The sequence below is a fragment of the Leptodactylus fuscus genome, chromosome 7 (assembly GCF_031893055.1).
Source record: "Leptodactylus fuscus isolate aLepFus1 chromosome 7, aLepFus1.hap2, whole genome shotgun sequence".
Lineage (NCBI taxonomy): Eukaryota > Metazoa > Chordata > Amphibia > Anura > Leptodactylidae > Leptodactylus > Leptodactylus fuscus.
Window position 1 is genome coordinate 84,311,754 of NC_134271.1, and position 25,459 is coordinate 84,337,212.

At 42.3% G+C, this 25,459-nt stretch overlaps 1 protein-coding gene across 6 annotated transcripts in view; it reads right to left on the reverse strand.

Annotated features, from left to right (window-relative positions):
- Nucleotides 1-1,219: 1,219 nt before the first annotated feature.
- TTC7B (tetratricopeptide repeat domain 7B) overlaps nt 1,220-25,459 on the reverse strand; it is a 65,645-nt gene continuing 41,405 nt past the window's right edge. For 2 of the 6 annotated variants that reach the window (XM_075282378.1, XM_075282377.1), the window contains 7 exons: nt 22,182-22,298; nt 22,001-22,098; nt 19,945-20,091; nt 19,216-19,278; nt 14,287-14,427; nt 7,382-7,584; nt 1,220-2,858 (listed from right to left, as the gene is read on the reverse strand). In XM_075282378.1, coding sequence (XP_075138479.1) covers nt 2,637-2,858; nt 7,382-7,584; nt 14,287-14,427; nt 19,216-19,278; nt 19,945-20,091; nt 22,001-22,098; nt 22,182-22,298 — 991 coding nt within the window. In that variant the 3' untranslated portion in view covers nt 1,220-2,636. The remainder of the gene's footprint in view (nt 2,859-7,381; nt 7,585-14,286; nt 14,428-19,215; nt 19,279-19,944; nt 20,092-22,000; nt 22,099-22,181; nt 22,299-25,459) is intronic. The other 4 variants (XM_075282382.1, XM_075282381.1, XM_075282380.1 and 1 more) reach the window with 3 other exon arrangements.

A 25,459-nucleotide genomic window follows, 5' to 3' on the forward strand; every position in this document is an offset into this window, starting at 1 on the left:
CCAGACAGCGCAGCGGCCAATATTTTATATAAGTGACCAGATGGTTACTCCACGAAGGCCCTGGCGTCCATGTACAGAAAAATATAAAAAACAAAACAGATTCAAACAAATGGCACCTGAGCAGTTCAGTCAATGGGTGTTAACTGATAAGTTATTCTGTTCTTTCGACACAGACGTGAATGTAGCCTTAAAGAGAAGAGCACTGCCCCAGTTTACATTAGGTTTAACTTACCCTCAAGCTCTTGTGACACGGGGAAGGGGATGGTTTTGGTGGTAGGAGAGTACTGTAATGGCAACCCTGTTGGTAGTCACCCAGATCAGCAAGTATACAAATTTGATATATTGGGGGTTTCCGCACATAAAAAACCCAGCAATGTTCGCTCTATTTAACATGACGGCAGCATCCAGTGAGCATGGGCACTTGCTCCTGATCAGTCATGTAAGTGGAGACTGTGACGGACGCTGGTTAATGCATCGTATTTATCGTGCCCCATTTATTCCTTGTTTGTTCCATGTCTCGGATGGGAATCCTCTGTAGCCCAGACCTATATATCTGTGATTCAGCTGTGCGCCGCTCGCCCAGGAGAGCTCACCGTATGTTCATTAATAAAACCTCACCGTGTGCAGGAAATGTAGGTCAGTGCGTGGGCAGACGCCATTCCGATACCCTCCAGGGGAATGGTGCTTTAGTATTAAATAAAGAATCCCCTCCCCCACACTATGGTCAGTATGTCTATAATAAGACCCTTAATTTTGTGACCCTGCAGCCTTGAAGGTTGTTGCCATCATGTACAAGACAAGACACAAGTGAGGCCTGCACCACCAGGCATAACAACTTTGGTGACCACTGGATCCTCCAGCCATTAGTGCTGCACCCATTTTATGGGAATGTCAGTCCATAGACTGTCACAGGGTAAAAGACGGAAGTGCCAAATTTAGCTTTTTTTTTCTTTTTTTTTTTTAAACAAATTCTCTACAGTCTAGGGAAAAAATAAGATGTCATCTAGGAGGAGAGCAGTCCATACACAACACAAATATATTGTGCAATTTGAGTATAATAGTGAAATGATGGGGCGGGAGGGAAAACCTCCATTCCTTATAGTGCAGGCAAAAATAACCGGTGATTTATCTAGGTTTATCAAACCTTTAGTGGTCAGATACAAGATTTTGGAGTGGTGCATCACGTCTGTACAATAAGTATTATCACATGAAGCAAATGTTCATTTAAAAATGATTTTATTGACATTGTCATCTGTAAATCTTTATAGAACACGAGGAATGTCATCCGAGCGTCTTATACATCTCCATAAATAATCTCTGAACCCACATAAAAAAACAAACAACTTAAATAGAACAGGATTTCTGTATCATCTTGTAACAGGCAAAATATAACTCTCTGATAATATAGTGATTTCTACGGTTACAGACGGACATTTCCCAACGTGACCTGTGCATTCTGAAACCAGGAGGGAGGGGGGCAATGGCGGCAGAAAGGCGGACTTACATTTCCAACTCTTTTGGACCATTACAAACAGCAGAGGCGCAAAAATGAGTCAATACCCACAGCATCCAGACTTGTAGCCTGTACTAGAGGAGCTTCCCATATTGTTGGTCTCATTCTGTAACATGTTCATAGCAACCAATTAGATATCAGTTTAGAATTAATTTAACAATCTGATTGGTAAGGACCAGGCTGAAATCAATGGAATGATCTGATTGGTTGCTTCTGGTAGCCATTCTTGTAGGGGGGAAAAACAAGGAAGATGGGATTAGTTGCTAAGATGATGTTGCTATGATGTTAGTTGCTATGGCAAGATAATTCCCAAAATGGCCTCCTATACACACTGCCATTTACAACCTGACATGATCTATGGTGCCAGATTAACTGAGAACGTGTGTGCCAATATGCTGGCTGGTATGTCACGACATGACCTGACGTTATCCTGACATACGGGAGTGCAGACAAAACTTTGGCACTTTTGTCAAATTGGCGATAATGGCATCACAGTGTGGTATGGTGGCTTGCTCTGGCTCTTTCCATTAAAGCTGGGTTAAATCACTGAGCATTCTTACTCAATTGTTGCGACTTATCCCGCTGCATAACACGCAGTGTGGCAAACTCATCTGGGGCTAACCACTGAGTGAAATTCGCAGCAGAAAGCCGGAAGGCCAGAAAGTGGAGAGCAATTTGAGGCAGAGGACCTCTTCAAAATCCTCTTCACTTTCCACTGAGTGAATATACCCTTACTCGTCATGTTGGATGAAAACGGTGGATACACTTATTTATCACTTGCTTTCTCTGTGGAGAACATATGGGCCCGTATTTGGATTGCCTTAAAAGGCTGCACAGTGGTGAAACGTTTTCCCCATCTGTTTTATATGCTTGTAAACACCAATTGCCATCTTTATTTCCTTTAACAACCACCCAGTGGTAACTTACAAGGTTTCATAGAATGGAGATCACTGGTCGATTGTTCACAGAATTCAGACAACAATATAACAGTTCAGACACTGTTCCCATGGACAACATGAGCAGCCGACTGTATCTTGGGCGATTTGTACAGCTATGATTGTAATGCTGAAGCAGTACTGATGTAAGATGTGGAACAGTCTGGCCCTCCCCACCACATTCCTCATCACAGAACCCTGGGGATGATGGTGAATGGGACAATGGGACTGCTGGCCTCTAGCTCCAGCGCAGTCAGAAAGCACTCAGTGGCAGCGTCATCATTCCCCTGTGCCTGCAGCACTTCTCCCAAGCTGTTCCACACTTCATGAGCTGTGGAGTTAACTTGCACAGCATCTCGGAGAATTTTCTCTGCCAGACTGTAGCGACCATGGTGATGGAGGATCAAACTCTGAAACAGAAATAAAGAACCATGTCATACACTTATTGACAAAAGTAACACACCGAGAATGATTTGTTGGAACTGGATAAACCTTTGTATATGTGAATATATTGATCATCTATATAAGTAATTGCAATGTTAGAGCAAAAGGATAAGTTAATTTTATTGGGGAAAACATTCATGGAGAAATATGGATTTCCTACTGTACCCTGCAGCACATTCACTCACAGCTGGGCCTCTAGATCCTGCACATTCGCAGGATGCTGAAGCTGGCATCCATGCCGATCCCATAAATGCTCAGAATTTTTTTGCCGAGACAGGCCAAGGAAGAGTTGTAATCTGGCAGAGACATTCCTGGTATACCCTTATTGTTCGTGGATAAGCATTATTTTGCTGAAAAATTCCAGCTCGAAGCCATGCCATAAGAGGCAACACATTTGACAGCAGAACGTCCTGCATATATCATTGACCTTTAGTGTCCCTCATATCCATATCACTACTAGGGGAGACTGAATGTCATATGTAATGGCTCCCCAGATCATCACACCAGCAGTTGTGGCAGTGTGTCACTCCATAGCAAAGGCGGAACTGAAGTGCTCACCACGAGGCCTCCATATGCAAACCTGGCCATCATGGGACTCAAAACAGAACCAGATTAGTTGCTCATAAAGTTCCAGTCCATAGCAGTCCAGGGTTCTTATTCACAACACCAATGCAAATGAAGGTGATGGTGGCTGGATGTCAATGGCAGGACACATATTGGGTGCCGTAAAACCAAAGTTTCTTCCGCTAAGCATCTGAGGCAGAGAGGAGTGAGTAATGAAGGTGTCGCCTGTATTGGAATGGTGGACAAGGAACTGGGAACTGCTCGTACTTGTTATAAACGTACTTGTTAGTACGGTTAAAATAAGACATATGTCCATGAAGTTCAACCAAGGGATTGGAAACGTCTTGACGTTCCAAACATTTTCATAACCATAATGAAATTTTGCTCTAAAAAGGTATGTAATTCTTTTTGAAGCTGTCTGTTGTGACTAGCTCCTGGGGTAGGCTATTCCATGGAATACCGTAGTTGGTGGATCAAACTATCATTTCTACTAATGGTCCGTTTGGGTCATCTGGAGCATGTTTGCCATGTGTGCATGCCTTCACATCACCACTGCACCCAGCTAGGTCAGGACAGTCTAGAGGGTACACTGTTTGTCAAAATGCCCATCCTTCTTCTCTTATTCCAATGAGATGCCCCTTATAAATTTCTGACAACTGGGCAAAATGTCTTCCAGTTTGTTACGGAGTGGTATAGCAGTCAAAACTCTCTCACCATGAGATATATTACCCAAATATAGCTTCTGGAACATTTCATAGAGCAGTGGATTAAGCACTTGCCCTCGTGGCAAGACCCCAAATCTTATCAGACCCCACCTGTAATCCTTTACATATCTGCTGGACATTTCTATTTCGGCGCATGATTTATTTATTTTTTTGTCAATGCAGGTGGCTATATGTTAAAGGGAACCAAACAGGCCCCAGCAGATAGATCATTATTTAATGAATTATCTAACTGATATGGGAAACTGAAGTTGTAAAAGTTTTTTGCCAAGTTGTCAGGGGTGTTGGAGATTCACTCTACATAGTCATGCAGTCACAGCAGCACATCACGCCCTGTGGAAGTGATTGACAGTACTTTGTCACTCCTTCAGGACTGTGGCTGAAATATTGCATGCATATGTACTGCAGGGAAAGCAGTAAGCCAGCTTTAGGAGGCAGGCAAATGTTCGTTTCAGGAGTAGGCAACATTCGATCAAATTATACTTACCAAGTTCACGAGTGAGGGTCGGGCTGGATCCTCCGAGCAGTCTTCTCCTTGCAGCGTCCCCGCGGTGTCTTCCGGCTCTTCATTCACTCTGCCATCTCTGGCATCGGGCCTGGGCAGAGTCGACTGCGCATGCCCGCACTACAAGCGGACATGCGCAGTCGGCTTTGCCCAGGCCCGATGCCTGGCAGAGTGAATGAAGAGCCGGAAGACGCCGCGGGGAAGCTGCACGGAGAAGACTTCTAAAGGTAGGAGAAGAACCAGCGTTGATTGGCCGACTGTATAGCATTCGGCCAATCAATGCTGGTTCTGCATCGAACTTTTACATTCGAACAGCGAGTGGTACTCAATCGAGTACGAGTATTTCGAGTACCGTAGTATTCGATCGAATGCCTACTCGATCAAGTACTACTCGCTCATCTCTAGAAATGATGCTTTACCTGCTGGACTTTGGGGGCATAAAACACATGGTAGGTTCCCTTTAAAATAAAGAGTCCTGGAGATACCAGTCCCTGAATCATCCTCTTGAGTAAATTCCTAAGTCTGTCAGTAGTAAGTTGGTTATAAATGTAAACATATTACCTTACAAATATATTCACCTTTGGAGCCCCATTTTCATGTAATTTGATGATTTATTCATATGCAAATGAGAGGAAAAGTGCTTTGGGGGAGTGTCTTAGCTTGTCTGGGCTTTAGTCTCTGCTCTAGTTTCCCAGGCATAGGTTGAAGCTCACGGGCCCCAGAACACCAACACCTTAGGAGAAACATTCTGTGTATTCTCCCTATTAAATTATCCAGAAGGGCTTCATATGGCGAGGCTGTTGATGAGCAACTATGTGATGTCATGTTATGTCAATGTTAGGGTTCTTTGGAACATATCGTGAACAGTTCACAGGGCTGGGATCAGGTTTTACCAATTTATATACTGCCAAAATAATGTTTTGTGCTGGAGAGAGAAACATACGCTCCAGACGCGATATCTGCACTCCCAATCCTTCCTCACTATACTATGATTACTCACTATGCAGTTGTCTAGATACTAAGGTGTTTTTTTCTTTGACGTCAAAAGATGCAGTAGAGGGCACAATGGGACAAAGCCAAATCACTACACAGAGACAGGAGGACATCTATCAGCAAGGTGACAGCTGAATGTCTGCCGATAGCCACTATTAAATGCTGTCATCACAGCATTTGCAACCCAGGGACTCACAACAGAGCATGATATATGTGTATGTATATGTGCCTGCGTACTTACGTGCAGGGGGGTGGGGGTGTTGTCAATGCCATAATGAAACAGATATGTAATCAGTAAAAAAAAGTCCTGTAAAATTTTAGATGTTATACTCCCTCCCTAGAAAAGCTGGGTGCCAACTAAAACGGTCAACAGTATAAAAGGTTATTACCCAGCTATCCCAAAATCCCTGAACCACTATGCAGGGATACATATGCTGCATTCTTATGGTAGTAGAAGATAAATATGCCAGGAGTCCAGGAAAGCTTGGCAACAATACCTTCGAGAGTTGTAATGGTTGACAAATTGGTTGTTTTGGCTATGACTCAGCTTTCCCTAAAACAGATAGAGCCAAGTACTAAGAAATGGAAGAACAGAAGATGACTCACAATGTGTGAACAACAAAAGAAACAAAAAAATAAATAAAATACATTAAATGGTTGCCAAACTGTGACTACAGTATAATACTGGATGTAGCTCAGGAAGTCATGTACATAGAAAGGGGATTACAGTGAGAATGTGCCTTAGACGAATTCCCCCTTAAGATTTTAGGACTCCTTTAATGGGATCTGACCTCCTCTGAGGAAGAAATTCTGCCATGTGGACTGTGAATCATCTTGTTCTACTAATATGAAGTGCAGAGAGGGTGTGTCACAAATCCACTAATATTAGCCAGAATTCCACAGATCCTAACATATACCATGTCTTGATGGAATTGATTCAGGAATACTACTGTATATAAGTAAAAGGATCCTTTCTGGCGCCTCCTTGCTGTCATGTCTGACAAGACGGCCTGGGAAGAATGAAGAAATCTCTGCTGAGCCGTTGCAGAACATGGGGTATGTGCCTTCATTAGTAACAAGGCAGCTTCTGTTATGTCATTACTATAATCTGAGGCGGCATGATGGCAGCACACTGGGGGAGGGGAGGGGCGCAGTCCCCAGGAGAGATGAGGACACAAAGCAAGGACTGAATTCTGTGGACCACTACACATAGGGCAATACTGGACATATTTGGGATACAGTACACATTTCAACATTATTTTGCAGCTCACAATAACTTGCTCATGCTCTACTTTTCCCACCTTGAACTGATTTTTAGTTACATACGTTTAAGTCTATGGGTTGGCATTGCAGCACGTAAAGCTGCAGCTACAGTTTGTATGGCGAAAGGCTGATCCTCAGATCAATATTAAAAAGTAGACAACCAATTAGAAATAAATACAAATCCTGGAGTCATCCTCTTCTGCAAATATTAAGAAACTCTATTTGGCTGTTTGTAATAATCTGTTTTGGGAAGGCTGGGTGACAACAAATCTAGCCACCATTCAATTCCTACACTCCTGGTCCCCCAAACTCCCTTAAAGGATAAGAAATACACATACGCTCACATTGAAGGAAAGGAAATGTCTGAATTACACAGATAGCCACAAACAGATTACCAGGTAACATAGGCCAGACAGGTGATAGTCAATGGACAGGCACTCACCAGTCTCTGCATGCTCTTCACATGGGTGGGGCTGATTGACAGCGCTTCTTCATACCATCTTTTGGCATCGTCAATGTTGCCTCTTAGTTCGGACACCTGACCTCTCATGTAGAGAACGTTGTGTGACATGGGGAAGAGGTTGGCCGCCTCTTGGATACAGGCTGTGGCTTCTGAAGGTTTCCCTATCCCAATGTACACCTCCGCTGTGGTGCCAAAAAGAAAAATTGAGAGTCATATTGTAATCTGTTACAAAATACAGCATCAAAATGACATTTTATAATAGGGAACCAATTAGGTACATATGCCCTGATGTAGCTGGTAGTAATCTGTTGGTATGATCCAAGTGCATTAGATCCCCACACTGTACCTAGAAGTCCTTAGCAGCCTAGCATTGTTGTTAAAGGGCAGAATTTGTAGGAAAGGATACCATAAAGGCATGCTCACATTTGCTTCTAAGTATGCTGCTGTAGGGATCCAAATCATTATAGTCACATCATTATATTAAGGAATTGATACATAGGGGAATTAGATCTCTTATTTCTTTACACATGATCTGCAGATTTCTCTTTTTTTTTTTTTTTTTTTTTTTTTAAGCAGTGCAGTACCATGACATCAATGCATATAGTAAAGTCATCAGTGTGCACCATCCTATATTAGTGATGTCAGCATAGCTGGACCCTGGCACACATCACAGGGAGAACACACAATGATGACACATCTGCTACCACTGGTTGGATGGCGCTGTGCCTTTATATGGAAAGCAAGCAGCCTCAGCACACACAATTGAGAGTGCGCTTCAAAGCTCACTGTCCTCAATTAACCCTCTATGCCATAGCAAGATGCCATTCAGAGAAGACATACTATGCTAGCTGCTCCCTACAGGTAGCTGGAGGTAAGTACAATCTCTCTCACAGACTCTTTCTCCCTTACATACTTAGATCCAACATCTGCCGATTGTAATATCACTGATTCATAGGATAAAACATTACACGGCAAACTTACTGAATCACTATTTCATTCTGAATGAGCCTGGTGTCGCCCCTGCGGAATGTACACGGTCAAGAAAGCAGGGAAAAGACAACTGCTCTGATCATATTACTGCTTAGCTTCATTCTGGCAACTGAAAAATAACTTGTTCACTAGTACAACACAAACTATGATACTGCCCCTAAGTCTAAGAATATAACTACTATAATAGTGCCCTATGTAAAACAACTATATTACTGCCCCCTGTGTACAAGAATCTTACTACTACAATACAGTCCCCTATGTACAACAATATAACTACTATAATACAGTCCCCTGTGTATAAGAATATAATTACTATAATACAGTCCCCTGTGTACAAGAATCTAACTACTACAATACTCCCCCCTGTGTACGACAATATAACTGGTGTAATACTGTCTGCTATGTACAAAAATGTTACTTTTGTATTACTTCCCTATGTCCAAATATATAATGACAAACATTGTGTTTTTATCACACAAAGGACTCAAAGCACATGGAGCATTGTAGAGTAGGGAAGTTCCTCAACACCCACAAAGGTTCAGTTTTGGCATGCAAGAAGGAACCAGAGTGCCTAGAGGAAATCCATGCAAACACAGGAAAAACATATAAAACTCCATGTTACTCTTGATTGGATTTAAACCCAGGACCCCTAATGCTGTGAGACAACAGAGCTAACCACTGAGCAGTCCACTACTATAAAACTGCCACTGTGGGCAATAATATGGATGCGATCGCTTAGTTCTTAGTTCTGCCCAGATGTTATAGCAGCACATATTCAGCAGCATTAGAATTTTTCCTGACCCCCCGCCCATTGCTCACGTTTCTCAGGTGCCTAGTTGACGGTTTGGTTATTCTGTGTTTGACTGCTCATTGGCCTATATTAGGTTAATGAATGATAATGAAATCAAGAAGCCCTGGAGGATCCTTGATCCCAGTTTACACAATAAGTAAAGATCAGATATTGTAGAACTAGTTGATGGTCGCATCATGAGGCGGCATAGAATGTGATGACAAATATTTTTACAATCGTACTGATCATTATCAATGCAATTATCATATTGTGTAATGTGAGATAATGGTGGCAACAGCTCTTTGATGGTGAACACTGCACCACGCACATTCCTATACAGTCTCAGTAGGTGCACAGTCCTCATGCTAGACATAAAGCAGAACAGAACAGTTATTGTATGGCGTCCCCTGATAATGTCTGGACAGGACAAATGACCAGAGCGCCACCACAGGGGAGTCAGGTGCACAGTCCTTAATCTGGAGGAGGGATAGTATAGCTGATAATGCAGCAGTCTCTTATAGAGAATTAGTACTATACAGACCAAGGAGAATGAATAGTGATTGTTTCTTAGAATCAGCCATATTAAACAACAAAAAGCAGGAACCTTATCACTGCATAGCACAACTTCCAGGAGCATGAAAAAGCTGGAAGACCACCCCCCAAGGAGGTCTGTAGCAGGTCCACATTCTAATAACTAACCCCCAGTTCCAGGAGCCCTGGTTTAGTAGCTACCCAGGAACATGTCAACTATTTCACACCTCAACCTTCTCCATCTTTCCCTCCAGCACAGCCTCTCAATTTCAAATAACTAGAAATAATGAAGTCTGATCTATTACTGGAAAACTGCTTGAATGACAGCTCCCTAATATTTAGTTCACAGCGGGAACTTCAAGTTACAGGCTCCACCATCAGTCTGCTGACAGGGCCTCTGCCCCTGCACCATGGTAAATTACAATTGCTCTAGGTCTTCCTTAGGAATTACAACTCAAGCTATTACAGTGTCTGATCTGGTCAGAAGAATTAGGAAACGACAATCTGTAACTTCTCTATGGAATCGCTGCTTTAACAAGTATATATGAAGTGGATGGAGATATGCCAGTGGCAGAGACAGGCTGGCGGCCGCACTGATTGGCACCCTGTGATCACTTCTCTGATCAGTCTCTGATCCTGGCAGCGCTTTGAGCTTCGTCTGCTGAGCGCTGTTATCTAGTAATGTTATCGGGCCCCGGGGTCACCTGATGAATAATACACAGCAGCTAACGCCTGGTAAGCAGGGTGTAAGGAGATCTGCTCACTCAATGATCTCAATTTGTCATCTATCTCCTGATGAGTTACAATCAGGTGCCTGTACCCTTAATAACCTGCAATGCCAAACCTACCCAGATCTCCCTGTGATTGCACGCTGCCGGCAGACACACGGATCTCTGCGCTAATACGATCCCCCAAGACTTATTGCACCCAGAATCTATGGCACAGAATCCCAACTGTTTAATCACAAGTGTAAAGACTGCCATCAGTTACTGTTTTTAGCCTGATGCTCCGGATCCCGGGAGCTCCAAAGCTGTATAAGCGTGCTGTGCCTGCCGACACTGCTTAATTCTATGACAGCAGGGAGCCGAAAAATCCCTGCTCTGTCATAGAAGACCGTCAGTAACATACAGGACGTCAAGGCGCAGGTGGCGTGATGACGTCACAGTATCGTGTCACCTGTGCCACTACTACAGGGAGAGTCTACTCATTGTGGGAGTATAAAATGTATTGTTTTATGGTAAGGATTACCTGCTAAGGGGGCAAACTATTATTTATAGGGGGGCTATTATTTATAGTGGGGGAACTATTAAATATAAGAGGGCTAGTATTTATAATTGAAGAACTATTATTATATATAAGGAGCATTATTTTAAGAGAGGAATTATTATATCTAAGGAGGAGACTGTTATATATAAGGGGGTCTGTTAAATATAAGTAGGCTCTTATAAGGGGGAGGAATTATTATATATAAGGAGTGCTATTAATAAAGAGGAATTACTATATCTAAGGAGGAGACTGTTATATATATATAAGGGGGACCGTTAAATATAAGTAGGCTCGTATAAGGGGGAGGAATTATTATATATAAGGAGTGCTATTAATAAAGAGGAATTATACACTGCTCAAAAAAAAAATAAAGGGAACACTCAAATAACACATCCTAGAGCTGAATGAATGAAATATTCTCATTGAATACTTTGTTCTGTACAAAGTTGAATGTGAGGACAACAAAATCACACAAACATCATCAATGGAAATCAAATTTATTAACCAATGGAGACCTGGATTTGGAGTCACACCCAAAATTAAAGTGGTGTCGGTGCAGACATTAGCATTGGACACTAGCTGTGTCCGTTACATTTTGCATTGATTTAAATGAGACATAATGTGTGTTCTTTACTGTCCGTGTCTGTCCTTAAGTGCACGTTCACAAAGATGCCCGCTTTTTCAAGAGTACAGCTAAATCCTACATGTAGGATACATGTAGGATTTAGCTTTCCGCTTGAAAAATCAGGAGGGTTTTCTAGGCATACTCTGTGCAGGGATGAGAAGCGGATAAGCTATCACATCATCTATTGTCAGTAATGGATGTAATGATGGAGCCCTAAGGGTGTTCTCTATAGAGGTGTTATCTTCTTTTGTAATGTTATCTGTCTTATTTGTAATGTAAATCACAGGTGACAAAGTTAAGTGCTGCAATGAAAATCCTTACAGAATTGGCATGTGTCAGTGTATTATTGGGTTTAGTAGACAGAGTGAAAATTGCAGGATATACCACTTGTATAAAAAAACGAAAGTGACGTGTAAGAAAAAAAAGAAAAAAAAAATCTTAAATATGTTTTACATAAAAACTTGGTCAAATTTTGATGATGCACTCCCTTAAAGGTTTAGAGAATTATATCACTATGTTCTCCTCTCACTGTCTAGAACAACACAAGCATCTCCAGAACCTGTAAGATCACCTGAAGGGTTACATGGAGCACTGCCAGCGCCTCTATGAATAGTTTGCAGTTTTGACTGTGGAAGTCACCAACATTAAAGCTATAATCAGGAGCAGCAACAAGCGGGAATTAACCACCCACTTACAAGCAATTTTTAGCTTCCTATCCAGAGACGCCAACAGGACCTACAGTGGTGGAAACACCACTGGGCACCCCATTATTATTTAAAGGGCCACTTCTTCCCTTCTCAGTGGTCTTTCATTGCGATTACACATCACATATAATGGAATATTGGGCATTCAGAAAGCGCAGCTTCACGTCAAGCCGCTGTAATTCCATCATCCCTGTGTGAAACCATGATGAGGAGGACGAAAGGGCAAGAGGTTGTTGTGCGCTAAAGAGTCGGAGGGTGAAATTTCAGCCGGCCTGGGGAAGTCTCCTATCACTGTTTCCGAACAGATCTTTGTCACTGGAACAAGGTCAGACTCACAGAAGCCACAAGGAGGTTTTTTCACTAATGGTCAATCAAAAACCTGAGGCTAGCTGATGTCCAGTCTTAAAGGGGCAGTCTGCTGAATGAAAGGTTTTAAAAAAATGCTCAGAATGACTTTAAACATATCTATATTAATGACCAACCCTATGCAGCTCCTGTTTTGATGTTGTTTGAGTCCTTCTCTACTTCCTGGTGCCTCTAGACACACTGGAATTGCAGTGGTGGCCGGCCTATGCGTCATGAGTGGAGAGGCACCAGGAAAGAGAGATCAGAAGGTCCTCTGGGTTTTATTTTAACCTAATCTGAACCTTTTGTTAAAATAAATAAATAAATAAATAAATAAATAAATAAATAATCTTGCCCACTGGACAACTCCCTTAAATGACTGATGCTTAACTATAATAATCATTTTTATTTTACCCTATTCTGAGACTTTTGTAAATATAATTGCTAATTTTTATGTAATGGAAGCTTGCCCATCTAATACATTTTGCACCCTTCTAACAAGTTTTGTGTTTCACTTCTCCATTCACTAGATCTTGGCTTCTGTGAGTGAATGGGAATATTCTTACTTACATTCAGAAGGTAAAAACTGGCTCAGGGTAGGTTCACATCTGACACGGGTCTCCGTTTTTCAGGTGCAAGGGGGCCCCAAATGACAGAAAACCAGACTGCTAAACAGCGGTTACCCGCAGGCCCCATATACTATTATAGGGTCCCTCGTTATTTTATCGGTGGAGAGAAAAGTCCTACATGCAGGAACTTTCTCGCCACTGATTTTCAGCGGTTTCTGCGGCAAAGTATCCAAAGACGACTCCGGAGCAGATGTGAACCTAGGCTCACATAATTTAGGTTTCGCTACAATGTACCACTGAATGTACATTGTAACAAAGGTAAAGGGGCTCTATCAGCAAAATTATGCTGTATGAGCCCCTCATATGCCTGAATAGCCTTTAAAAAGGCTATTCAGGCCCCGCTAATCTTATTTTAACCCCCTCCACCCGTTTTAAAATAATACCCTAAAAACGAATATGCAAATGATACTTACCCGTGCACGATGGGCGGTCGTGCACTGTCCGACGTCAACTTGCTGTCATGCCTTCCTCTTCTTTCTTCTTCCAGCGACGCCCTCCTGTCCTGGCTCTTCCACGCCTTGATCTTGTTTTCTTCCGGAATGAAGAGGTTCCGAAGGGAGCGCTACTGCGCATGCGTGGGATTTGAACCAAACCCGCCGGAAGAACAGAAGATCAAGGTGGGAAAGAGCCAGGACAGAAGGGCATCGCTGGAAGAAGAAAGAAGAGGAAGGCGTGACAGCAGATGACTGCCCACCGTGCACGGTAAGTATAATTTGCATATTCGTTTTTAGGGTATTATTTTAAAACGGGGAGGGGGGTGTTAAAGTAAGTTTAATGGTGTCTGAATAGCCTCTTTAAAGGCTATTCAGGCATATGTGGAGCTCATACAGCATAATTTTGCTGATAGAGCCCCTTTAAAATAGGTGTTTGTAGAGGATGGATTGCCACAAGTTGTTATTTTATATGGGTCTAATATCAAGCACTTGCCACATATTCCCCTATAAGGCTGGTATGGAAGAAACCATGATGAAGACAAAGAATTTACACACATTTACAAATTATACCTGCATGAAGCCAGATCTGTGCAAGAGTCATCCATGGGTGAAGCGGGCCTTGCTTTGGGGCACTGCTCTGCAAAGAGGAGGCCACTTCAGAAAGCGCCTGCTCAACGCGTGATGCTGCAATTGACGTGGCATGGACAGAACCTGAGATGGAGAAAAAACAGATATCAGAGAGAAGCATGGCCATGTGAAGTCATATGACAATTATTCATCGTTAGCACTGCGTGCAGTGACCTAGCCAGTGCTGGACATACACACGCAGATGTGAAGCCCTCAAATGTGCCAGAGCAACCATTAGAGCTAGGCCATTACCTGCCCAAGGATCTGCACCGAAGACCTGGAGGAGAACTAGAAGCTTAGCTGTTTCCCCCAATAGTACTTGACACCTCTGTATTACTTCCAGTGTTAGTTAATACGCTTCAGGCCACATCACTGTCCACACAACTGCCATTATTAAACAGGTTAGGATGTGGACTTTGTGGACTTCACTAAGAACAAGACACGAAACAAAAGGACTGTAATGGGGCCACTGACAAGCTCAGCTATTCCAACCATTTCAATAAACAGTAGTGGCAGGTCTATCCCTGGAGACTGTACCTTGGTGGCAGCGTGGTGGCTTAGCTGGACTCCTCACTAGTGGTCAGAACTATTACAGAAAATGATCCAGTCTAAGAAATGTCGCAGTTATCAGGTACATGTCAGCACAGAGAAGGTGAATTCTCACTCACTGGGACAAGCTAAATGAGGGTATGTTCTGTAGCATCATTCTGGAAGCCGTGCATAGGGGGAAAACTGCACCCAAATTAGGAGATTGCTACAGATTAATTGAAGGACCTAGTGACGCCCAGTAATGTGACCTGACCACCACCAAATTCTTGACCATTAGTAAGTATATATGTTGCACACTACTCTAAGGCATAATATGACAGCTTGAAATATCTGGGTAGAGGGGGGAAACTGTGCAGAATGAACCCAGATTTATGAGAATGCAACATATTAGTGAATGAGGACCTGGAATCTAACATATCACATTCCTCAGTGAAGCCATTAGAGAATATATAGGGTGCCTATTACGCCATGACTATTAGTATCTCAGGCATTTGTATATAATTCTACAGGGCCTTCAGTGAAGGTTTGTCTGGAGAATCTGGTAAGGACTTGGGGCCTTTGACTTTTAACTCTCTCATGGCCACAGGGTTTTGCAACTTGCAGAAACACTAGAGATGGATTCTGCTGAAGGCTCTGGGAATGAAGCCAACATCAGTGAGCCACAGAAACAACCAAGGCCTGTAATTACACCTTCTGCTCTCTGTGTGAGCGTAAGGACCATGTCCTCATGTCTGAACCGAATCCTGAAGGTGCCAGACGGAACCATCTCAAGGACTGATCAATAATCGCAGACATTGATCATGATGTGTAATGGGAGCTCAAGGGTGCAAATACCTCAGTTATGTGCAGATGCAGAATGACGTACGTGCAGGATGGGTGTATGCAGTGCAAACATTATATACAGACTCACAGTTTTTGTAAAAACCAACATTTCACAGGCGCACAGCACTTCAGTCACACGAGCAGTACTCTAAAAACTCTTTGGATACTACAGGAGAGGAGGCTCAGCAACGGCAAACAAAATCCAAGGTGCATGCGGAGGAAGTCAGGCTGACACATGCAGGTTAACACAGCTTTTGTAACCCTTGGGGCATGCGTGCTGCAAACTGCAGGCCCTACTATATCTGGAAGGCAAATTATGTACCAAACACATTTTTTATGTGTATTAAAGAGTATGGTGACTGGAGGATGAAGAAATGAATGGGTACATGTACTTGTGCAATCACATTTAGTCATTGCTTTAATGTATCTAAAAATGAGGCAATACTTGCAAATTGTCCTGATCACAAGTTCTATATCATTCTTTGTAGATAGCCCAATGGTTACAGACTACAAACAAACCTTGTGTAGTCAGATTCTGCAGCCATGCGTTACACTACTCGCTTCTGTCTCTGTCTTCTAGTGCCTGTACTTTATCATGAGTAAGAGAAGTAACACACGACTGCATGATCTGACTACCACAGAGACACAAGTATGTCTCAGAGCTGTGTACACAAAACGGTAGGACACTTATAATGAAGACTACAGGCAAAGCTGCTTCATTTTTTAAAAATTGATATGCACTTTAGCAATGAATGAAAGAACTGCAAAAGTGAACCCAACATGTAACCTTGTGCCATTCAGTGCAACGGTTTGTGACCAGCGAGGCATTGCTATTTGCTGCAACTGTTTCACTTTCTGGAGTGGAATCGGTCTGAAAAAGTTATGGGGAGGGGCAGATTCATCTCAAACTATACCAAGATCAAAAACAGTGACTTGAGAAGTTCAAAATCTTGCATCCAGTTACTCTCAAGCCTTATATAGGAGACTTTCATTGTTCTCATTTGTATTTGCAGCAACAAATTTTACACAGCCCTTCACCTGGTTAAAGGTCAAAGTGCATGGTTTGGACCCTTGTAACATTAGTTTGCAGCATTGCATTCTGTTAAAGGATGGTAAGAGAGTGACTTTATTAGTCATGTGAGCAGAATAACGCATGATCTATGAGTTTGAAACATTGATGTCAAAAGGGGTCAATGCAGAATTGGAGACATTCGATTTTTTTGTAGGAGGTTATGGTTCCTCTAGGATGGGGAACTGGAGTATGTAGCCTGGGTTACCCATTGTTAGGCTGATTTTGCAGAGCAGGTTTCAATATCTTTAATTTTTTTTTTATTTTCATTTCCTTTTACTCCCTTGATTATTTGGGGAAAAATAGGCAGAATTTAAAGGCGATTTCTGGGATTTGAACAACTTGTTATCCAGGTCGGGTATTTGGTAGTGCAATAACTTATAGTCCAGGTCAGAGTTAGAGACTACTTGTTGCAGATATACCAGATCAATGTGTGTGGGGTAGTCTGTTTTATATCTCACTACCCCTGAGGAAGGAGCCCAGGTCGCTCTGAATCATGCTTGGCTATATTCCCACCATTTGAAGTTTTAATATTATATTATAAATTAATATTTCAGCAGAGATCATTACTACCAATACTGCCCATTCTCAGCAGTTCTCTGTATTGGAGCCTTCATAGGATAAAAATGGTCAACAACATTTATATCATCCATTAAACCACAGATTTTAAAATCTTGGCATTACTGAGGATTGTGGAACTACTGTACCCAGTGGTCAAACAAAAGGAGAACACAACGCAATTGCTGACATCTGGACTTGGTCTGAGAAGGTGCAACTTCATTATTGTGCATCACTGAAGGTTGTGGAACCACTGTATCCAGCAGTCCCAAGAGGGATAGTATGGTGCATGTGCCAGTGTCTGAAGAGAAGCTGCAACTTCATTGTATGTGCTGGTAGTGGTGAGTGCCAGTGCCCAGCGGTCTTATTATTCGCTTTTGGGTTTGGCTACCATCTGCCCATGAGTACAATTACAGTTATTGTTACTGTCCAATTGAACATTCCTTTATGACAGCAGCTTGTCAGGCTGCAGCTTGTTTTAAAAGTCCAATGAATCTACATTGGATATTGTTACCATGCTAAAATGTGATTAAACCAAGAACAACTAGATGTATATAAGGCCCAAATAGGTTCCAACATCTTCTTTATTATTACCCATATAAAGACATCTAAAAATTATTCTGGCCACGTTGATCTCTAATAGACATTAAAGGCACCATGTGGCATCCCCCAGTAAAAAAAAAAAAAAAAAAAAAAAAAAAGTGCTGCGGGAAAAACCGTGGTGGCAACGCTTCACAGTTCTTTCCATAGTGCTTTGCACAAAAAGTTCACAGAGGTTTACTCTACAGACTTTCTGCTTCTATGAGGTGAAAGGAGGTGTGTGGTTCTGTCCTGTAACCCTGAGTCCGGTGAGAGTATATTGTGCCTATTTTGTTCGTGTGGATGGAAGTAAGCCACACGTATAGTTATCATTTCCATTTAGCTAGTGGCTCAGAAGAGCAGGTATTTATTTTGTCTTGCCTGAAGTTAAGGCTGTACTTTGTTTTATTTATTTTTGTGACCGAAGTCAAGATTTATTTTCCCGTTTTATTTTCTAAATAAACCAGTTTGCTGCATATTTTGTGTTCCTGTCTTGATTGTTTGGGTCCATACCACTGCTTCTACCAAGCTAAAGTTATATATATATATATATATATATATATATATATATATATATATATATATATATAGTACCCAGGGAGGTACTGCTATTTGCTGCAACATCTTCACTTACTGGAGTGCAAACTGATGCAATGGGGCAAATGCAGCTAAAATTATATCAAAGTAAAAGAAAAAAAAACAAAAAAAAAACTTCATCTAGTTATTCTGAAGCCTTATGTAGGAGAGTTTCATGGTTTCCAACTTCATTTTCTGCAATAAATTTTATCCAGCACTTCGTCAGTTTAAAGTTCAAAGGGCAGGGTTCGGAAGTTGCGTAGACCGTCATGTAACGTGTGACATATATACTTCTTACTTATCACAATCTACTGCATACATGTTAATATAATGAGAAGGTTTATGTTGGACAGGCTAACAGATGAGTAAAAACTCCACACAGCTTAACAGAACAGTACCAGTATTATTAAGTAAAGAGCCCTCCTAAAATAACCGTGCACTGAAGCTTTTGGAAATGAATACTGTCTCTTTAATAATTAAAGGGCCATGCCAGCAGTATTTAGGCCTTGTAATTACTATGTGCAGTCAGCAGCAACTCACTCAGCTTACATCCTTCACCTGCCAGTGGTGAGTTGGGTTTGTGGAAACAGAAGTATCAAACAGTGGCGATCCTGCGTGGCAGAGAAGGGTACAGCTGACAGTAATCACATGACGTTTCACGCCACTGCAGGGCAAGATAGGCTGGTTGCAAAGCAAGACACTAAGCCAGCGTTACTTACAAACAGAAAACATGGAGTCAAAACCATGAGTGGGGGGGATGTCTGGAGAGCGCCCTTCAAACACTGGATACAAATCACAAATTAAAAAATAATGCACAAGCGTCACTGCAAATAAAATCAGCCCCCAACCCCCACACAAAAACAAACTTTTCTGAGAAATCTGCAAACGAGGGGACAAGGCACATTAACAACTAAGCAAACAAGTGCTGTCCCATGGAGTCAGACTAGTAGAGTCCCATACAGCTTTATCTTCCAGCTCAAATAATTGTGTCATGTTCCTTTAAGAAATACTTCAGTTAAAGCCTGTTATTTTATCATTCGCTGCCTACTCTTCAATGACAGACGTATCAGACAAAATGTCACAAAGTCAGGTGTTAAAAACAGAAAAAGAGTTTTTTTGATCTAAGTTGAGAGGTTATATTGTAAAGGCCCAAAGCCTAAGGCTGCACTACTGCCATGTTCTGATGAAGACATATAACAATGTTCACACAGATAACCAGCACAAGTTAGGGCAGGAAGGAGGCAGAATGGTGATACATGACAGCAATGAGAAGGGAACATGATGCCATTAGAGTCTCTCAGCCATGCAACCTCAGGCTTTGGGCCTAACACCAAACTATGACATCTCAACTTAGAAAATGGGTTTTGCTTTTCAACTTGTGTCGCTTGCAGATTATCAGAAAAAGGGAACAAACGGGAACAAGTATTCAGAGCAGGAAACCAGTTTACAGTGAGGAGGCTCGGGCCCGGAGGTGAGCTCAGCACTTGCTGGGGCCTTGGTTATAGGGTCGTTTTTGGAAGGAGAATAAGGAAGATGAGAGGTGACAAACAGATGGAGAGGAGATTCTGGTCTCGAAAGGGAAGAGGAGTCAGAGGCTAGAAGACAAAGCAAGAGAAAAGAATGAAGGACAAAGACTGGCGGCTGATGGAGAGGAGCTGGAGGAAAAGGAGAAGGAAAGTGACAGCTAATACACCTGGACCAGGCATGTGGAGAATAGATGCGGTTGACCTGCTGCCATGATGTGCTGTATGAAATGAATGCTCAGAGGCAAGAGGAATGTGGGAGCTGTATGGGAGTGAATGATTCATTGGCTCAGAAGGATCACGTTACCCTCTCTATGACTCTACATACAGAAGTGCCATGGAATGGGTCACGTGAAGTTTCTTTGGCCAATCAGTGGTGACGGCGGGCATTTTGTGTCACAGAACATATTCTCCCTTTCACTCTAATTGCCAGAATTTAAAGGAATTTTCCATTTTTTATGATTTGCTGGCTGTGAAACAAAACATACTTAAGTGTTATCCACCTTTTAAAAAACGAAGGTCTACCTCTGACTGTTGGGACCCCACCAAAAAACCCCAAACTGTTTAACTCACTGCTCATTCACCGTACTTTCAGTAACAGCAGGTATGGGTCATGCAGTGGACTCATGGGCTTGAATTGGACACTACTGCAGTATCAGTATCTGTTGGTACTGAAAGTACTGCTTGTGAGCAGTACAGCCCCTGCCAACAAAGTTGGGAGATGTGTACCTTAGCTGACAGATCTGAAAGGGCTCGACTGTCAGACCCCTGCCAATCTAAAACTGAAGCCCTATTTTAAGGACAGACCATCAATCTGTAAAAGGTGGATAACGCCTTTAAGTAAATTTACTGACATCTGCAATCCTAATGGTAATGATGTTCTGGCTCTAGTTCCAGCTGTGACAGATGGCTTCATAATAATGCTCTAGTGAATATTTTTTTTTTTTTTACAATGTGGACAAAAGACCATGTGGGTCATAGATGGAGTGAAGGTAATTGGGGAGGGGGGTACAAAGAAATATAAGAAAAACATGTTTTTAGGAATAAGCAGAAATCTGGAAGATGACCTAAGAAAAAATGAACATGACTGGAAGCCCCAAAGCAGGAGCGAAATAAGGAACGGAGGGACGGGGTGTTACTGGGGATATGTAATAAATCAGAGCTGACCACCATATCTTTAAAGGGCCAGGCTCATGTAAATAAAGTTTCATCATTGTATAATAAAAAGTTCAGTAAATTTTTAATATATTTTCCGTTTTATTTAATCTTTATACACCGTCAAGGAACAGAAAAAACATTTTAAAACTCAAACAAAATCAGCAGATATTTTAGGGAATGTTACAACTGTATCTAGGCAGCCCCCAGGTAAGTAGTTCCCAAAATGACACATTCCACCTGTACATTATAACAAGCTGTCAGCTCTGGAGGATTGTCTAGAAAACTCACGAATTCTATGAGCCTTTGAGTGTGACCGAAAATGTCACAATACAATTACAATAGGCAGAACCTGAATAAGCTGAGGATACAATCCAAAGTCTATCAGAAATTTAAAGAATTTTTTATTACACGATGATGAAGGCTTTAAGATCTGAGCAGCGAGCATAGATATATTACTTATCTCCTGCTGTCACAATGCTTTCCAGGAAAGAGTGTAAGCAGGAGAGTGAAGACAACTACGAGAAAAGGGGCACACATCATAGAGAAATTCAATGAAATAAAAGGCTTATCTGTTTCCTGAAATGTTTAAAATACAGTAAATCATGAAGATCATCATACTGTAAACCATATACTGTAATAAGGAAATTATACAGAGTACTTCACCCCGGGAGAACATGCTACAGATGTGAAAGTTACTGTAAATCCCTACAAGATCCTCTACGGAGCTTTCGAGTTGCTTTGATACCATGTCTATATAGTTTCTATATAAATGGAGGCAACAGTGAATATGCCAGGGGCTCATAAGGTGGGAAATGGGCCTTACCTGTCTCTGGGTCGCTGAAGTCTGGCAGGGTGATGGTGTTGAGCTGCCTCCTGTCAGCGATGGCTCTATCCAATAAACTGCTGCCACGTCCAGAGTCACTGTAGGAGATTATACTGGTCACTTATACTGTGGTGCATACAGAGACCTGGGCACGTCATCATCACGGGAAATAGTACGTTACCTTGGATTAGTGAGGTTGTAGCAGGATTTCCAGATCTGAAGCATATGCTTACAGGACAAGAGAGCCTCATCTGGGCCTCGGCACAGAGACTCCAGCTTCACCTTGGTAAATAAGAGTCTACGTAGAGAAGATACCAGGTTAATGCTGGACAACTTTATATGTGATGTGTTTGCTATTTATACCTACTAACACAATGTGAGGCATCCAATGACAAGAGACAGAGTGTGTGACATTGCGTATGGGAATAGCTAACTTTTAGGTCAGAATAGTGACCTCAAACATGTGGCTCTCCAACTATTGCAAAGCTACAACTCCCAGCATGTCCTTACAGCCTACAAAAACGCAATGGGAGTCATAGTTATGAAATAGCAGGAAGACCACAGGTTGGGGAACACTGAGCCAAAACTAAATGACAGCTACCTAGCCAAAGGTTTTCACTTGACTCTAATTACAAATATAGCTGACTCTAGGTACAGGGTTAATATACTCTCTGTGTTTATTCCTCATGGGTTTCAAGATCTGCACTTGCTGTGCTTTAATAGAAGTGTTCACTGTTAACTTTGCTACTGTCCTGTCCATGTAATAATCACACAGGACTCAATAAAGTACCGTTATCAGGGCTGTACACCTATGTTTTCATTACAGACGTTTCTGGGTCCTTTTTAATGGGTAAGAGAAAGAAAAAAAATCGTCAGTGTGATTTACCTTCATTGGAGTGTATGATAGCATCACACAAAAAACATAGTTATTTAGAGGCTTAAATAAATGAAGATGACAGTGGTGAGGTATCAATGATGCAGCAATATATTGCATACCACAGTACAGAATACCCTGTAACATCGGTCCCTGAATCCATAAGGCTACATTACCAAAGCGCTGCATCACAATCCTGTAGCACTCATTCACCAGCAATCTTTAACAAACTACATGGGACAATTTTGCATAACTTTAATTGATATTCATATGTAAAGGAATGGAAGATGTCGTAAGATAAGCAACCAGGACCCCAGTAGTGCAAAATGACAGAGACAAGTAGTCATACAGCCTGTGCCCCCTTAAAGAGGACCTTTGAGGTCCTCGGACACCTGCGGTTGTATATACTGCTAGAAAGCCAACAGTCCTTCACAGATCAACTTTCCTGTTATGTGCCCCTGGTGAAGAGCTATTGGTGCCTTTACTGAAGCTCTTCAGTGTCAGAAGGGCGTTTCTGACAGTCTGTGAGGAACGCCGCATCTGACAATAGAGTCCATAGCGCTGTACTGTCAGAGGGGGTGTTACTGTTCAGCGTCATCGTTGGGTAGTAAGGAACGCCCCCTCTGACAGTACAGCGCTATGGACTCTACTGTCAGATGTGGCGTTCCTCACAGACTGTCAGTGAAGAGCTACAATAATGGCACCGATAGCTCTTCACCAGAAGCAAATAACGGAAAAGTGCAATGTTGGCTTTCTAGCGTTATATAAAACCGCAGGTGCCAGAGGACCTGAAAGGTTCTCTTTAAGTGCCTCCTGTGGTCAAGAAGCAAAAATCAGAGCAGTCAGACCTGCATGGTCATGGTTGGGAACACATCAATTTCCTGGACTGCCAAAGCCTCTGTAACTGTCCTTCCTGCACATCAGTCATACCCTCCAGGATACAGGCTTCAGCATTTGCATAATAAAAAAAAAAAAAAAGAAAAAAAAGTCACAGTATCACAAGGTTTCCTACGTGCTAGATGCCGCTCTTTGTATATAGATTTCAACAGCCACATCACTGCCAAAAGGTTCTGTACTAAATGTTCTGGCATTAGATGAGCATGAAGTCCAAACCTATGTCAGTTCCCCATTTTACAGCCTGTGTATAGAATAATCTCCATAAACAAGAGAGTCGCTATGTACATACATTACTTAACGTGTACCAAACCTAAATTAGTCTGTAGTATGCAGTACACCAGAACTGTACTTGCTGTGCTATTGTTGACGTAACGGTAGTCAAATTAGCTGTCACTCAACTTTCTCAAAAGGAGAAATACCGTATTTTTCGGACTATAAGACGCACTTTTTTTCCCCAAAATTTTTTGGGAAAAGAAGGGTGCGTCTTATAGTCTGAAGGTGGCACCTGGCATCCGCTGTAATAGAGAGGCGGAAGCCGGTAAGTGATAGACGCCATTACAGGTGCCGGGGCCAGCGACATCGCTGCGCTCCTCTGCCCCGCATGAAGCCAGCAGCGGCAGGGGCTCCTCCGTGCCCCCGCCGCTGGCTTCATGCAGGGGAGAGGATCGTAGCGATGTCTCAGGCCCCGGCGTCTATCCCTCCCCGGCATCCGCCTCTCTAGTACAGCGGATGCTGGGTCAGTATCAGCGGCCCCTTCTCCCCCGGGGCCGGTCCTCACCGGCCCCGTACCTGTAAAGTTGCAGGCCGGCTCCTGCGCGGCGATATCGCAGGAGCCGACCTGTTCGGTTGACAGCCGGGAGCCTAATGAAGCTCCCGGGCCTGTCACTGCTATATATTAGTATTGAGGCTGGGTCTATGACCAGCCGTAATACTAATACACAGAATGTCCCATAGACGGCAATACAGTTGTATTGCCGTCTATGGGACTTGCGATCAAGTGACCGCAGGTTCAAGCCCCCGGGGGGGAATAAAATAGTAAAAAAAAAAAAAAAGCTTTAAAAATATGAAATAAATAAAAGTTGTAAATCACCTCCTCTTTTTTTTTTCAATACAAGGTGATCTAAGCAATAGATATCCCCCAAAATGGTATAACTAAAAAGTACAGCTGGCCCCGCAAAAAAAACGCTCTATGCATCCCCGTACAGCTGCAGGGTCACCTGTCAATGTGGCCTTGCAGCTGTTGCAAAACTACAACTCCCATATATTAAATATTTTACCAGTTTTTGCTTCAAAATTTTTTTTCCCTATTTTCCTCCTCTAAAACCTAGGTGCGTCTTATAGTCCAGTGCGTCTTATAGTCCGAAAAATACGGTAACCAAAATAAGAAGTTTTGACAAAGTGACATAATAGGATGACTCAAAAACTGTGTATAAGCAGATACACAGTGTGCAGGGCTCAGCTGGGAGATAATGCCCGGTGAATGTGTTACCTCTGCCCCCGTCTCTGGTTTCAATATTCTGTCAGATGGCGCATTGTGATTATTTCCAGTGCACACAGAGAAGCTGTTGGTTAATATTCATTATTTAAAGGCAAGTCTCGGGTAACATAAGCGTATTGGTGCCAAGAGAGTAACTATGAGATAACCATGATAGAAAGAATTAAAGCAGGAAATAAATATTTCATCAAGA